The 16,016-nt window shown below is 39.0% G+C and overlaps 1 protein-coding gene across 1 annotated transcript in view; it reads right to left on the bottom strand.

Moving 5' to 3' along the window:
• LOC141437448 (uncharacterized) overlaps window positions 1-16,016 on the bottom strand; it is a 134,088-nt gene that overhangs the window by 70,121 nt on the left and 47,951 nt on the right. Inside the window, exons 5-7 of the mRNA XM_074100823.1 lie at window positions 12,436-12,528; window positions 3,115-3,144; window positions 933-1,046 (exon numbers count right to left, since the gene is read on the bottom strand). Of these exons, the coding sequence (XP_073956924.1) occupies window positions 933-1,046; window positions 3,115-3,144; window positions 12,436-12,528 (237 nt within the window). The remainder of the gene's footprint in view (window positions 1-932; window positions 1,047-3,114; window positions 3,145-12,435; window positions 12,529-16,016) is intronic.

The following is a 16,016-nucleotide window of genomic DNA, read 5'->3' on the forward strand; positions in this document are numbered from 1 at the left end:
TGGCTAAATCCAACACTTTATTGTCGTAACCATTATTACACTTATGTTACTGAAAAATTTGTAGCAACTTAGTTTCGACAATGTGTCAACAATTTAATTTTAATATCTACACATAAATTCAAAGTGAACACAATGTGTCAAGAATTAATTAAGGAACATTTATGTAGAAACTTGTCGAAACAAGGACAACACATAGTTACTGTTCATTTTTTAGTCAAAAGTTTTGACACCGTTATTACATGCTGCAACCAAAATTCACACAGTTATTAAGTTTAGCAAAAGTTTCTACACTGATACTAATTTGCGACTTTTTGAAAATTTTGTGACCAAAAATGGTTTTAAGGTAATGGGACGCATGCGAAACGAGACTTGATACGTGTTGATTTTTGACAGTTTGGACAAGGTTGCGTTGTGGCCCAGAAATTAAATTTGTTGACTATAATAAAATTATGGAAGTATAACTAGGTACTTCCATATCTTATTCTTTATCAAGATAATGGTCATCAAGGTTGAAATAGCATAATATGTTATGTATAAGTTAATTAATGTACTTAATTAATTTTAAAGTTGCTACGCCCCAATAGGGCATCATTTATTCTATTTTTTTGTAAAATGTGTTGCAATAAATAAATACTGAATAGTGATTCTAGTTCGTTTAGATAAAGTTCCTATTGCAACCCCTAATGTCATCTAGTCATCAATAACAGAAACTGTTACATTCTACATCGCACCATCGAAGTTTCTCAAATCTGATGTATTAAATGTAATTTTCAATTCTCTTCCTGACTTCGGTCTTCAGGCTCGTCTGAATAGAGATCTCTCTGTTGTATCCTTGCTCCATATTTCTTTTGTTTTTAAACAGTTTTATTTAGATTTTCCTGTTCGTAGTTGTTGTTGATTTTTTGTATCAAATTTAGTAATATTGTTCTTACCTCCACAATGCTGAAATAGTGGACTTGACTTGTGTTTCCATTGCAAACAAGTAGCACGCGATAATGTCCTCATAAACAGCCATTCGTTTTAACAAATCCCGGCCTTTAGTGTACCTGAAAAACACATAGAACCACTTTAATTACAATCATAATTTAATTAGACAAAATGTTCACGGATCTATCGTGTGTGAGTGTAATAAAAAATTACGATTACGTAAGTTTTATTTATTACCTTTTGGAAATCATGAGATATTTTATAGACGTCGTGAAAAAAAGTTTTTACGTAGCCGAAGTAAAATTTAACCTTATGCTAATGTTATAAAAGACTGACATGGAAAACTTTTCTCACTTAAACTATATATGTCAAAAAAATAGTAGACATTACAACAAGTGGTTAAAACCCGCCATTTCAACCGAGACTTTTTTTACATAAAACTGACCGTGACTGACCCCTATTTCACCTGATGTAAAGTGCAGATGACCAAGGTGTATTCAGTAACAACCTTTTCACTCTATCCTTGATGAGTACTAGATTGTATTTATCCGGAAATACAGACGATGGGAGCGAAATCCCTTCCTTAGCAGTATCCATCCGAGCCGCAAGTGAGAGTTGATAGACATATATTAAAGGTATAGCTCCTTTACACTGACTGTCTGCTGACCGTAATCTTTTATCTTTGAAATATGTCAGGATCCCGATAGTTGAGTAAGCAACAGGAAAGTTGTCGCTTTCCGATCAGAACCTGAGGCCGTATTGCCTAATGTTTTTGACGCACGCGATCGCAATCAAATGACAGATTTCGCATACAAAATCTGTCATTTGATTGCGCTCGCGAGCCTCAGAAACGTTAGGCAATACGGCATTTGGACTGTACTTACATAGTACATACATAAACACCTGTCTTTTATATAAATCCGGAATATGTCAGCAGAATTGGATTTTTCATATTCAATTACATTCCAATTCATGTCAATTTACATTAATAGATTAAGGGGCTGTTTCACCACCCTTCATTAATTTTATTTGACCGATAAATGTGATTCCGTCTCCGTCTATTCGAACAAAACAAACAGAGACGGCATCACATTTATCCGTCAGATAAATTTAATCAATGGATGGCGAAACAGAGGGTAAATTTTGATTAATAGGTGGTAGATTTTTACAGATCGTAGATACCTATATTATGAGGGTACATAATATAATATACTTTATGTCAATCTTTCCTATGCCTGGGCCTGGTTAATATCTTTTTTATTTTATGTTTTTTTTTATAATGCAATTTTAAGTGTTTTTACAGAGTTACATCGCATTGGTTGTTTACTGTAATGCTGTATTTTTTATATGTAATATTACATTTTGATAAAGACGAGTTACAGTTAAAAAACTGAATCTCGTACCAAGAGAAAATCTTTTCACAATCAATGGCATTTGCACCAAAAAGTGCACTGATACGTGATTTTGTGACTTGAGCTTCTTCCAAAATAATTTTCTAAATTACATATGAGTCCTAGCATGGACAAAGAAGTTTGAGCCCTGCCTCACCAGGGCGCCATGGCCGGCGACGTAAGAATGGCTAACTTTGGCATCCAAAGGTCGTCAAACAGAGTAGCCAGTCCTACTCTTCGGTCAGTTCGATGACGTCGCTAGGAATATACGTGGAGGAGATTGTCGTCCAAAATGGCGGCTGGTTGGCGACTGGGTGAGGTGCGGTGCACATGCGTGTACATTCTAGTGGCGACATTGCCAGGCTGCCAGATATCCAGTCGCCACGTAGGTAGCCGTAAATCGTGGCGTAGCTGGGTGGACAAGGGCCCCAATATGCATAGAGAAAGAATCGGGCCCTCACCCCCTCTGTAGCTTGAACTTATATCGGCCTTCAAAAATATTTTAAGAAATAGCTCGAGCCTGCTCACAAGTTTTTTTTCTGTTTTTCTTTTATGCTCTTCTCTTTTCAAAGCTTAGGTTAGAGGGCCCGCTGAGCTCCGGGGCCCTGGTGCACTGCACCACCTGTGTGTAAATCGCCACTGTCTGTAAATCGTGGCTATGCTTGCAAATTGGCGACGTCACCAAAGCTTCGCCAAGTGAGTGACAGCTATTGCATTTCTATATAAATTGTTTAAATACATAGCCGGCGACGTCGCCATGGTGACCCGGTGAGGCAGGGTTCTTAAATATACTTACGTGTTACTTGTAGCGTCCTCACGTAAATGGCTGCATGTAATTGAAATTGGAAATAATAATAATTATTGCGTTACTTATTGAATCAACCGTTACCTACTTTGCAGAAGTCCATTCATAAGCGTATATCGAGGGGGGGCCGGTTGGGCCGTGCCCACCCCAGTATGTTGGACTAACGATTCAAAACTCTATAATACTTATATCTTCACACAAAAATCCAGGCCAGGCCCCCCCTGAAAAACAACCCTAGATACACCTATGGGTCCATTATCAACGAACTAAAACAATTACTTTGCTCACCCGCGACCTTCAAAAAAAAGCTTTTGAAGGTCGCGGGTGAGCAAAGTAATTGTTTTAGTTCATTGGCAGACATAGTGTCAGGGTGTCCTGTAGTTAATAGGACCATGATAATTGCTAAGGCAGCGGGGAGGAATCGGGTGAGAAGAGTTGAATAGTGAGCTCAGCGAGCCATGGGGGAGGCAATGGACAAACAGGCTCTACTTGTGGTGGTGGAATCAGGTGTTACTTTACGGAGATCCATAATAATGAACTATAAAAAATTAGTTTGCTCACCCGCGACCTTACTATAGATAGGTACGTCTGTCTATGCAAAAAATATGTTTTGTAATAAATGTTGTGGAGGTGGAGGAATTGCATGAACACAGATTTGTTGCACAGAAGTAGCTATTATAAGGTCGCGGGTAGGAAAATTACCTAATTGTTTTTATTTCAATGACAGGCCAATAATGATAATGATAATAAATAAATCATCTGAGGTAGGGGACTGATATTTTTGAACAACAAGACGACTTCAGGGCATTAGGCAATGTTAAGCAATTTGCAAGATAATCCGGCAATCACCAGCCTCCTGTACCAAAAAAGTTACAAATCCTACAAACAGACTTAATTTTTAACTTTCTCATAGAAAATCTCAATTATGTAAATAAATTTGTGACTGTGACGTTTGTGGTATTGTGGTTAGGTATGTGGAAAGGGAGTGATGTTGGTTGGTTCACAAATGTAATCGAACTGAGCGAACTTTGAAGCCCAGTTTATGCTGCGTTTCCACCATCGCTGTGCGATGCGTTGCTAGCAATGTGTTTGTCATTAACCAATTGAAACGCATCATTAACCTATCTTCATAGGCGTATATAAAGGGGGGGCCGAGTGGGCCGTGCCCACCCCGGTATGGTCTTGTGCCCACCCCAGGATGTTGGCTACCGATTCAAAATTCTATAATACTGAAACATCCACTCAAAAATCCAGGCCAGGCCCCCCCTGAAAAATAACCTAAATGCCTATCCTCTCGCCGGGCTGTTTCCACTAGAGATGCGCTGAGCGAAGATAAGAAAATGAAGCGCTTCTATTGGTTCATGATAAACAAATTGCTCGCAACACATCCTCGCTCATCTCTGTCGGAACTCACATATAATCGCTTTCCTCAACATGACCAACGTTGGCCCAACATATAGTGCAGGAGCCAAAGGCATAGTAACCAAAATCAAAGGCAAATCCTTTACAAATTCGTACGGAATTCCGTAACATCGTTAAATCCCACTCTAACGTGAACTCTTGAACTGAAGTGAAAACTTCGAGCATTCCGCATTTTGCTTACTTACAATTTAGAACTTGTCTTGTTTAGTTCGTTCCAAAACTTTACAAAACGGGCTTTCAACTTAACAAGAGTAAACTTGGAATACTTAGTTATGTATGCAAAATGTTTTTTAATTGATTCGAAACATTTAAATAATTTATTGAATCAGGCGTTACTACTTTGCTCACCCGCGACCTTATGATAGCCACGTTTCTATTGGTTCGCGACAAAAACATTCCTCGAAACATATCCTTTCACATCTCTATTGGAAACGCACCCTTCCCCTTCGAAGTATAGTCAAACTAATCTAATCACCTGCTGAAATGATGATAATCCGGAATAATTGCAAATATTTCGTATATTATACATGAGTATTAACCCTGCCACTGGCGCGAAACGTTTAATTTGGAACGTAAACGTGACACAACTACAGATAAGCCAGTAGACAGGGTGTTTATCTCGGTTACACGAATGCATTCTGATATAAACGAATGGAATTATTTTTAAACCTAAACCGTACAAATGACGACTGGATGGCCAAGTGGTTACAGAACCTGAGTACACGAAGCTTGAGGTCCCGCCCGGGTTCGATTCCCGACCGGGGCAGATATTTGTATGAATAATACGAATGTTTGCTCTCGGGTCTTGGATGTTTAATATTGTATTTAAGTACTTACCTATTGTTGCCTAGTATCCATAGTACAGTCGAGTCCATAAACTTCGGAGCAAAAATTTGATCAAAAATATGTGAACACGACTCTATTGTTAACGGCGTAGAAGCGTGTTCAGATATTTTTGATAAAATTTTTGCTCAGATGTTTAAGAACTCGACTGTACAAACTTTGCTTAGCTTGGGACTAGGTCAATCGGTGACAAGTGTCCCATGATATTTATTTATAAATACGTAAATTTGTTATTCATGAAGTACCTACCTACTAAATGATGAAGTAAAAGGTTTTTTATCTCAATGTTTCAGTGTAATGGCAGAAGTTACAGGAAAAAAAAGGTGTCATATGTAGGTCCCCCATGACTTCCAACCTACTTCGAACGCGTAAAAATGAGGTAGATCTAGGTAACTAGCAATTTAAAACCCAGACTTAAAAAAAATTCATGGCAATACCCAAAAATAAAAATTAACGTTGCTAACCACCCGCGCCAAATTTCACGACTAAACTCCGCGATTGAGACTTTATTCCGATCCCGTAGAAATATCGGAATAAAAAATACTAAAAAGCACAGACATATTTACATACGAATACTCAATTTCACTCAAATCCGTGCAACCGTTTTGGCGTGCAAAAGTAATAAACATTCATCCTTCCATACCTACACATCCATCTTCACAAACTTTCACTTTTAAGTATATAAATGGGAAGGAACGTTATCATCGCGGAATATAAATACGAACTCCCAAAAAGCTACTCTTAATTAAATAAATTTTCGTCATAAACCTTGTTTGCCTGCTAATTATTTTCATTTCATTCGTTCAAATGATTTTAAACGAATTTTTATACTTGCCTCATTGCGACTTGCTCGATGGAGGTATTCTTGGCATTATTCTAGGTTTACTACAAAACATGAGAACTCACCAAACACACTTTTCTTTTGAGCAAGTCGGTGTGTAACTCAGGCCATAGACATTTCAAAAAATATTTTATTTGTATAATGACGATAAGCGGTTACTAGAATTGTCTATGGATGCTTACAACACCAGGGACTCGCATACTCGTTGAAGACGTCAGATACATTAAAGAAACTGAATCGCAAACGAGGACACTCCACACATAGGTCAAAGAAATTATAGCGAAATTGATCACGAAAAGGTCCCGCCCTGGTACAGTCACAGTCAAAAGTTGCGGACCACTTTTTTACTTTGTCGTTTTAACACATTTGTCAAATTTGTATGGTGTTAAGTGCGTACACACTACACCTCTCCATTTCTTCCGAGGATATAGGTTAAGGTATACCGTAGGCGACAGGCTAGCAAACTGTCACTATTGTACCGTTTTTGTCAAACTTAAAACCTAAAATTGCTAAAAGTGGCTCCGAAGCGGTAACGTTTCTTGTGCTCTGCCTACCCCATTTGGGAATACACGCGTGATGTTTGTGTGTGGTGTGTGTGTGTGTGTGTGTGTGTGTTAAGTACGTTGCTGTACATCGACAAAGTACAAAAGCATGCAGCTACTATTGATGCTGACCATACCTACGCGCTACAGTTTCCTCGACTGTACTGTTAATAACTTTAACAAAGTCATTGCGTGTGTACTTGAAAACGAACATAATTATATCTAGTCCCGGTTTATATAAATTTCCCCTGGGATGGCACACAGCTTTTGTTCAATATTTAAATAGCATTATCTCATGATTGAGCCGATATTTACAAAAATTGGAACAAACTTCCTGAGGATTATGTGGTCTAATGTTTCAAACGTCCGTGATTTTCACTCTTAAAATACCACAAACGTCAAAAACGAAACAAACGTCGAGAAAACGTCGAGTTAAATATTACTCGTGTGTTTAGCGTGATAAGTCCCGATTGTAGTAATTTTATTATGATTATGTCATTAAAAAAGAACCAAAGATGTTTCACCACCCATTGATTAATTTTATTTGACGGATAAATGTGATGCCGTCCCGTCTATTCGAACATAACAAACAGAGACGGCATCACATTTATCCGTCAAATAAATTTAATCAATGGATGGTGAAACAGCGGGTAAGTATTATGATAATTTTAATGCTTTGTATAGTCACACCACGGGAATATTAAGCTACAAATTAGGAACAGTGGCAACAAGTGGCAGCTTTGTGAATAGAAGAAGAATGCTGCGTCGTGAATGTATCTACAGGTGGTAGGTCCTTCTGCAAGGTCCGTCCGGATTGCTACCACCATCTTGCTCGCTAATCCTGCCGTGAAGCAGCAGTGCTTACACTGTTGTGTTTCGGCGTGGAGAGTAAGACAGCCGGTGAAATTACTGGCTTTACTTGAGGTATCACAACTTAGGCCTCTAGGTTGGCAACGCATCTGCAATACCCCTGGTGGTACAGATGGTTATGGGCGGTGGTGACCTCTTACCATCAGGAGACCCACTTACTCGTTTTCCATCCAGTGGAATAAAAAAAAATACGAGTACAAATAACAATATCAGAACATAAGCAATTATCACTTGGACGTTAATTAGAACAAACTAAAATAAAAAAAATGAAAAAAATAGACGTTTATACTGAGTATCAACGACCCGCGCGACGGAATCTTGAGTTTTCCCAGATATAAGAAAATTGCATGTTCATGTGTCACAAACTGGTCGAGTGCCAGAATATGGAATAATTAGCCAATGCATGAGAAGGTTGGTGATTCACACGTTGATATTTTAATTTGTTTGCGATCGCCGATGACACAGCTTTAAATCTCTTCTAAGTAGCCACGCTCTTGCTAGAGTGGCTGAGGTCGATTGTAGTAACCCTCATGACGAGTTTATAGGGAAAATAGGGCAGCGATCAGCGATTTCCTCTCGCCTTCCACACCTCAGAGCTGGAGTTCATATACTCAACGCCGTATATAGATTCCAAAAAAGTTACCAAAGATGGCCGAACGTCACTGTCGCAAGTGTCATTGTCATTGTAACTTTCCAGATGTAACCAACCCATATGCACATCAATAAAAAATACTTAGGCATAATAATATTTTGTTGTTATTTAAGTGTAAAGATTATCCCAAGTTTTTGATGTTTTTATATACCTACGCATACCGTATTGTGTACAATGTGTATTGCACATGAATACCTTGGTTTTGAACTATCCATGTGCCAAAATGTATTACAAATTACAATCAATTGAGCCATTTTTACAAGTTTGACTGGCAAACATACAAACTATTTTTTACACTGCGACTAAGGAGTTCGAACTATTTATTAGTAATGAAAACAACAATAATGGTGATATGAATATTTATTCAATCTTCAATTTCCAAACAATTTAGTTCATACTCATCCGTATTAATTTAACTGCATCATTCTGTCTTCTATTTTAATCACATGACCAAACACGATCTCCAACGCTCCGGTGTCACCTTCTGCAGTGATTTCTTGTTAATATTTCTGTGTGTATCAAAAATATTTATAAATAGTATATAGGTACGCAAATTATGAGATTAATAGTATTCAAATGTTGTTAAAACCTGAAGTATTACCATTGTAATATGAACTTTTCTACTACAAAACAGTTTCAACCAAATCTGTAGGTAAATTGAATACTGAGATGCAAAACTTTTTTCATTTTAAAGGCACAGGTAGTTTTTTTGGAATCTATATGTCGGCGGCCGATCGTAAAATCCGCCAGATCACGAAATTCCTAGGCATATCGTGAAATGCCGCCATTTCATGAATTGGCTAAGGGACATCCGCCATATCGTTCAAAACTCACCGTTTAGCGATTTGCCTAGTGACGTTAAGGCAGATCATGAAATTCCTAGGCATATCATGAAGCGCCGCCATTTCATGATTTGGCCAGTTTAGGCAGATCATGAAATTCCTAGGCATATCATGAAACGCCGCCATATCGGTTCTGGCACTTCGCCGGCCGCTGCCGCGGCACGCTCGCTTCGCTCGCTCGGCTCGTGCGTCGTGATCACAATTAATACTAACCACTCCTCGCTTCGCTCGTCGTACCTAAATTTTTCTATATAAATAAATAACAACTAGTGAATACTTTATTTATCAACAAAATACTAACCTCTAAAATACGGGCAGACGTGCATGGTTTTTTTACATTGTGCACAGAATCCGTTTGATTCACATAAAAGCTTCTTTTGCACTTCTTTTTTGAATTCAATCACTATTTTCGGTTTAAAGATCATTTTGTTGCGACGCCGACATTTTTCACGCGCTAAACAAACACGGCCGGTCAGCTGTTCACGGCCGCCATTGCATACGCAGCGCCACCAGTGGCCAAATAAGAAACTATTTTACGATGTGCCCGGTATAGAGCTAGGAATATCGACGAATGCGTTGCTCTAATCGATCTGCCGTATTATTTCTCAGGCACATCGTGATATGCCTGGCGAACGTTTAGGCATATCATGAAATGGCGGCGTTTCACGATATGCCTAGGAATTTCGTGATTTGGCGGATTTTACGATCGGCCGCCGACATATATACGGCACTGAGTATAGTTGGCAGTAGAGAGCCCTGTTGTCTACTCTCACGTTAGATCCCTTAGCCTCCTTACGACACTCATGAGATGAGTCCGTCCCATTCTAAAACCAGGCACGGCACGAATTAATACCATGGCGTCATATCATGGCTATACTTTCTAAGTGTTCTCCCAGTGAAGGTTTCTTGACAGTTGAAAAATCGCTAGGTAGGTAGTCCTGCTTGTGATTGGCTCATTTAGTGATTTAAGTAATGATTTAACCAATCGAGAACGTGACGCAAATGTCAAAGTTGTCAAACAGACGTCACGATACTACCCTGTCTCAGAAAACCTCATCTCGGCCACGCAATGAAAGATTCTTTGCGAACTTCTTTCCGCTGGCGTTCGTGTCGTCACAGAGTGTTGTATGTTTTATATGTTGTAGGTCCCTCTGAAAAGCAGCGTTGCGGCTTACCGTAACATTATGCTGAGTGGGGCCCACTTTATACTATTCGATATTATTTTTTTATTCTTTCCATTCAATATATATTTTTATCTCTCAATGAATAGAGAACATGCGCGTCGCTCCTTTGCTTACCCCGCTGCCAGATGTTTTAATGTGTATGTGAGTATTAACGATACAATAAGGCTATTATCTATCTATAATATCTATAAATAGCTTTTTCTCAAACATGCTCGGAAATGTATGCGTTAATGTCACGAAATGGAGACATGAAGTTTCTCATTTATGGCTCCCTACCACCTCCCTACATAACTTCTTGGCCTAGGCCATGAAGTATGTATGAAAATCCATTATTGTCCGATGCTCTAACTTTTTAATTTTGCTTACTAACATTAAACTGACAAAGGGAAAATTACGAACAGCCAACCACCACTACTCTGTAAGCATTTGCGATACTGCGATGCGATGCGATGCGAAGCGATGCGATGCGATGCGATGCGGAGCGAAGCGATGCGATGCGATGCGATGCGAAACGATGCGATGCGATGCGATGCGAAACGATGCGATGCGATGCGATGCGAAACGATGCGATGCAATGCAAAGCGATGCGATGCGAAACGATGCGATGCGATGCGAAACGATGCGATGCGATGCGATGCGAAACGATGCGATGCAATGCAAAGCGATGCGATGCGAAACGATGCGATGCGATGCGATGCGATGCGATGCGATGCGATGCGATGCGAAGCGATGCGATGCTATGTGATGCGAAGCGATGCGATGCGAAGCGAAGCGATGCGATGCGATGCGATGCGATGCGATGCGATGGATGGATGGATGGATGGATGAATGGATGAAATATTTCCTCACATTGTTTGAGAAAAGCACTATACAAACCTCGGCCAGAACAGGGATTGCTGGACTCGTTTTATCCCCCCCGTACTCGTCCATCAATCCCTTACTTCATGGCCTCTGCAGTAATGTACTAATATATCATGTCCTGGACACCAACAACAACAACAACAAGCATTCTTGATTGCTTGATGATTCAAAATACGATATTATTACGGCGACGGTGCTGGCTGAAAATCAGCGCTGGGAAACGTTTCGGTATCATATTGAGCCAGCAGGGCTACTACGAAACTCGAAACTCGAAGTTCGTGTCATGCGGTCCCTCTGACACTTATACTATTTAATACGAGAGCGAGAGGGACGGTATGATACGAACTTCGAGTTTCGAGTTTCGTAGTAGCCCTGCAGTGTCCGATTCGCAGCCGCAATGACTACTCTATACTCTATATATACTCTGTGTTGTTTATTGTAAACATATTTTTGGGTCTTGTGTTGTTGTACATATAAATTTAATTTCTTTCTTTCTATTACGTAAATGAAAGATAACTCGATCACAAGAATCCAAAAGACAGGTAAATTTATGGAAAACTTAATAATATCATAAACGTTTTATTTCACATCTATCGACGCGAAATCGGCTAAAACCGATAGAAAGAAACTTTTTCACTTCTTATGCTCGTAAAGTTCGTGTTTATGCTGGATCTAGGCGACATAAATTGACTTTTTATCCTCTAGAGCATAAAGTAAGGCATCAGGTATCAACAGCCTAAAACAAAAAAATAACATTTATATAAAGCTAAAAATCAATCAAACCAATCAAAATAAAATCAATATAACTAAAAAAATATAATTATTCAGCAATGCATGAGAAATAAAAGGTACCTAGCAAGTGAACAATTGTTTTCAACTGTTGCTATTTCATTAACTCACAAATGAAGTGAAAAGCAGTGTAAAGCTCGAGCATTAAACCCATTTTCCCCTCTACGTGTCTAGCCACCCTCTTCGTACCGGCTCGGGTGGCTATATGAACGTCTCGGGTAAAATGGCTCGTTTTATGCTCTTGTTGTACTATCTACTATTATGTCCACGCAATGAGAGCTAACAAGGTATGGTTCAGCTATGCCTACTGACGCGTCGACGTCTTCTTCACTCGTATTGCGTAGACATAAAGCTTTTCTCTATCGGCTAGTGCCAATTCCGTGTCGATAGATGTGGAGAGACCCTAAGTCACGAGCAACAACAGCTAAGCTTAAACCTGTTGCTTAGTATTTTATAAAATACTCACTAAAGGATCATCCGATGGTTGTCACTCAGCAGAGAAGCCGAAAGCATCTCCATAAACGTGTTTGTTGACGAAAAAGCTTGAAATAACTTTTTTCTGAAACAATTGATAAGAAATTTTTGTTAAAACTTCATTTATAATATTTTTTGCTGACTTTACTTTTTTACAAGCTTTTGTTTGTTTGGGTCAAATCTTGGAAGCTGAATTTGAGCCACTTTCAGTACTCCGATTGATTTGGAATTGAGCATAATTATGTAAATCTGGTGACAATACAATAGTCTGGTAGTGGCATCCTGGAATTCCGGCCAGGATCGTCTCCGCAGAACAGAACTCCTCAACGGTTAATGGTATCAACTTGAAATTTGGTATGGAAATGTAGTTAAGATGACAATACAGTAACAATATCTGCATTGTCATCTAATCTACGCGTATACACTAAATTTTAAGTTAATCGGACCACTGGAGTGGGTCTTTGACTAGCAAGATGACCAATTGACCATTTAACGACCGGATGGCCAAGTGGTTTGGGAACCTGACTAACGAAGCTTGAGGTCCCGGTTTCGATTCCCGGCCGGTGCAGATGTTTGTATGAATAATACGAATGTTTGTTCTCGGGTCTTGGATGGTTAATATGTATTTAAGTATTTATCTATATAAGTATGTTTATCCGCTGCCTAGTAAATATACATAGTACAACCGTTGCTCAGTTTGGGATTAGGTCAATTGGTGTCTGTCAATGATTATTTATTATTATTATTTATTAAGATGTGACCTAGGCAAATACAAACTTTGCAAGATAAAAACTTTTAAAACAGTAGTGTAGGTGAGACTGAGGAGAGTTGTGACAGAGGACAGTACCCCTAGTGTAAGTTTTCGGTTACGTAATACGTCTCGATCGCGTTCGCTTTATAATCTCAATTTATATGGAAACACGAACATCGCCTCTAGCGGAACGTTTGCGATGTTCGTGTTTCTATACAAATTGAGATTTTAACGCGAACGCGATCGAGACGTATTTTGTAACCGAAAACTAACACTAAGGGCACAGTAGTGACAACGTCGACTTTCTAAAACTTATTAACTGCTAGCGAGCCCGCAATAGCGCGCGTTTTTCAGTTCAAGTTTCGAGCTATTAAACGCGCGCTATTGCGAACTCGTTAGCAGTTAATAAGTTCCTATAAATTGACGTTGTCACTCCTATCCGCTGTCACAACTCTCCTCGGTCTCCCCTAGTATCTCTTATGTCGCTACACCCATGACAGTGTTCGTGGTCTCCGGATAAGGGTCAGTAGTAAACCTTCATGATACATTTTGTATTGCATTCGAAGGCCCGGTTTAGACTTGTAAGAAAAATCGTACAAGTTGTGTTACATTGCGAGGCCGTAAATCCAACGAATTTAGTGGTCAATTGAGGCGCTGCAGTGTAATGCTACTTGCATAATTTTTCTTACAAGTCCACACTAGGCTTAAGTTTCTTGGTAATCGGTAGTGGCCGGTCGAAAACTTAGAGGTCATTCAATCTCTAGACTTATTTACCCCGTCTATAAGTAAATAAAAGACGGCGCTTTTAAGGGTTCCGTAGGCAACTAGGAACTCTTATAGTTTCACCATGTCTGTCCGTCTGTCTGTCTGTCCGCGGCTAAGCTCAGAGACCGTTAGTACTAGAAAGCTGTAATTTGGCATGAATATACATATCAGTCACGCCGACAAAGCGGTAGAATAAAAAAAATGAAAAAAAAATTTAGGGTAGGTACCTCCCATAGACGTAAAGTGGGGGGTGTTTTTTTTTTACTCACCCTGTAGTGTGGGGTATCTTTGGATAGGTATTTTAAAACCATTGAGGGGTTGCTAAGCCAATTTTTCGACTCAGTGATCTGTTTGCGAAATATTCAACTTTAAAGTGTAATTTTTAATGAAAATCGAGCGTCCCCCCGAAATCTCAAAGTCTAAAATCTAAACTGTTTGGTGGAAATAAATGAAAAAATTCAGGATGGTACTAAATATATCAAATTTACAAGGAAAATTATAACGGCCAAGATTGCTTGAGAATTATTGGTAGTTTAAGAGTAAATAGCAGCCTAAGGTATAAAATATACCTAAACTTGGAAGATGGTTGTCTGGAAGAGATCGCTTTTAAGCGATAAGACCGCCTATTGTCTACCCTGAATCTAAGTGTTTATATCATAAGTTTTTTGTACTGCTTATGGTGTGCAATAAAGAATATTTGTATTGTATTGTATTCCATTCAGTACACCATACGAAATCCTTAGAAAAATATTACTTGATTTTTTCGTAATGGAACCCTATTTTGGGTGTGTCAGACACGCTCTTGGCCGGTTTTTTACTTGATGAAAACAACCACTAGGTATCACGTATAATTCTAATATTGTACTTAGACCGCTCTTGTCGCTGTTTCTACAAGAGCAAGAAGCATGCGAAAAAGATACTGGATTTTTAATATTAAATGAATAATTCCTTGGAATGGTAATTACAGTGCAGACATCGTTTACATTTACTATTATTACGTCTCCTATTTCGTTTAATATGTATTCAGTCCAACCCTATCTGTGAAGCAAATTTTCTAATAACAAGTGGTGTAGTTATTTGGTAATAAAATAAGGTTGTGGCTAGGAAAGGAGTAGGGAAAATATTCTTAAATAGTCATACTTTAAGTGGCAAAGGGTCGTGGGTTCAAACCCCGGCTCGCACCTCTGAGTTTTTCGAAATTCATGTGCGGAATTACATTTGAAATTTACCACGAGCTTTGCGGTGAAGGAAAACATCGTGAGGAAACCTGCACAAAACTGCGAAGCAATTCAATGGTGCGTGCGAAGTTCCCAATCCGCACTGGGCCCACGTGGGAACTATGGCCCAAGCCCTCTTGTTCTGAGAGGAGGCCTGTGCCCAGCAGTGGGACGTATATAGGCTGGGATGATGATGATGAAGTGACAAAGAATGGAAATATTTAGCTTTTATTATCACGCCTACTCCTACCGTTCATCTGTGTTTAGCAACTTTAACTATAACTGAGTGAGAAAGACATTGACAGATTTTTAGTCTAACATCTGGTAGCATGGTGAATGGTTGTGTTGCTCTGAACATTAGCCGTGGTTGAGTTCGAAACGCGTTAGTGTAGTGTGGTGGTGGTGTAAGATGGGTTTGTGTGAACTGCATGAACACACATTTCTTGTATAAACGTAGCTATCATAAAGGTCAAAGGCGGGCAATGTATTGTTTCAGTCCATTACAAGCTTTTATTTAACTTGCATTATTCCGGTTACCTTACTTGCCCGAATTTCACTTGCTATACCAACGTTTGCCATAAAATATATAGAACCGTGCTGTTTTCAGGATTTTTTAAATGACATCATATAGAATGCAGTAGGTTAGGTTAGTTAGTTTAATATCAACTCTGAAGAAATTACTTTTCAGAAATAAATTACTTAATGGCAATGAAAATTCTAGAAAATGATACATTCGGGCATATGAATTCGGGCAAACGATAGAGAACCGCTTATTCGTACCTATGTGTGAAACAATGTAGGTAGATGTGTATTTTTCACCATTATAATCTTAGTCGCGGG

Source organism: Choristoneura fumiferana, chromosome 17 (assembly GCF_025370935.1).
Source record: "Choristoneura fumiferana chromosome 17, NRCan_CFum_1, whole genome shotgun sequence".
NCBI classification, from domain to species: domain Eukaryota; kingdom Metazoa; phylum Arthropoda; class Insecta; order Lepidoptera; family Tortricidae; genus Choristoneura; species Choristoneura fumiferana.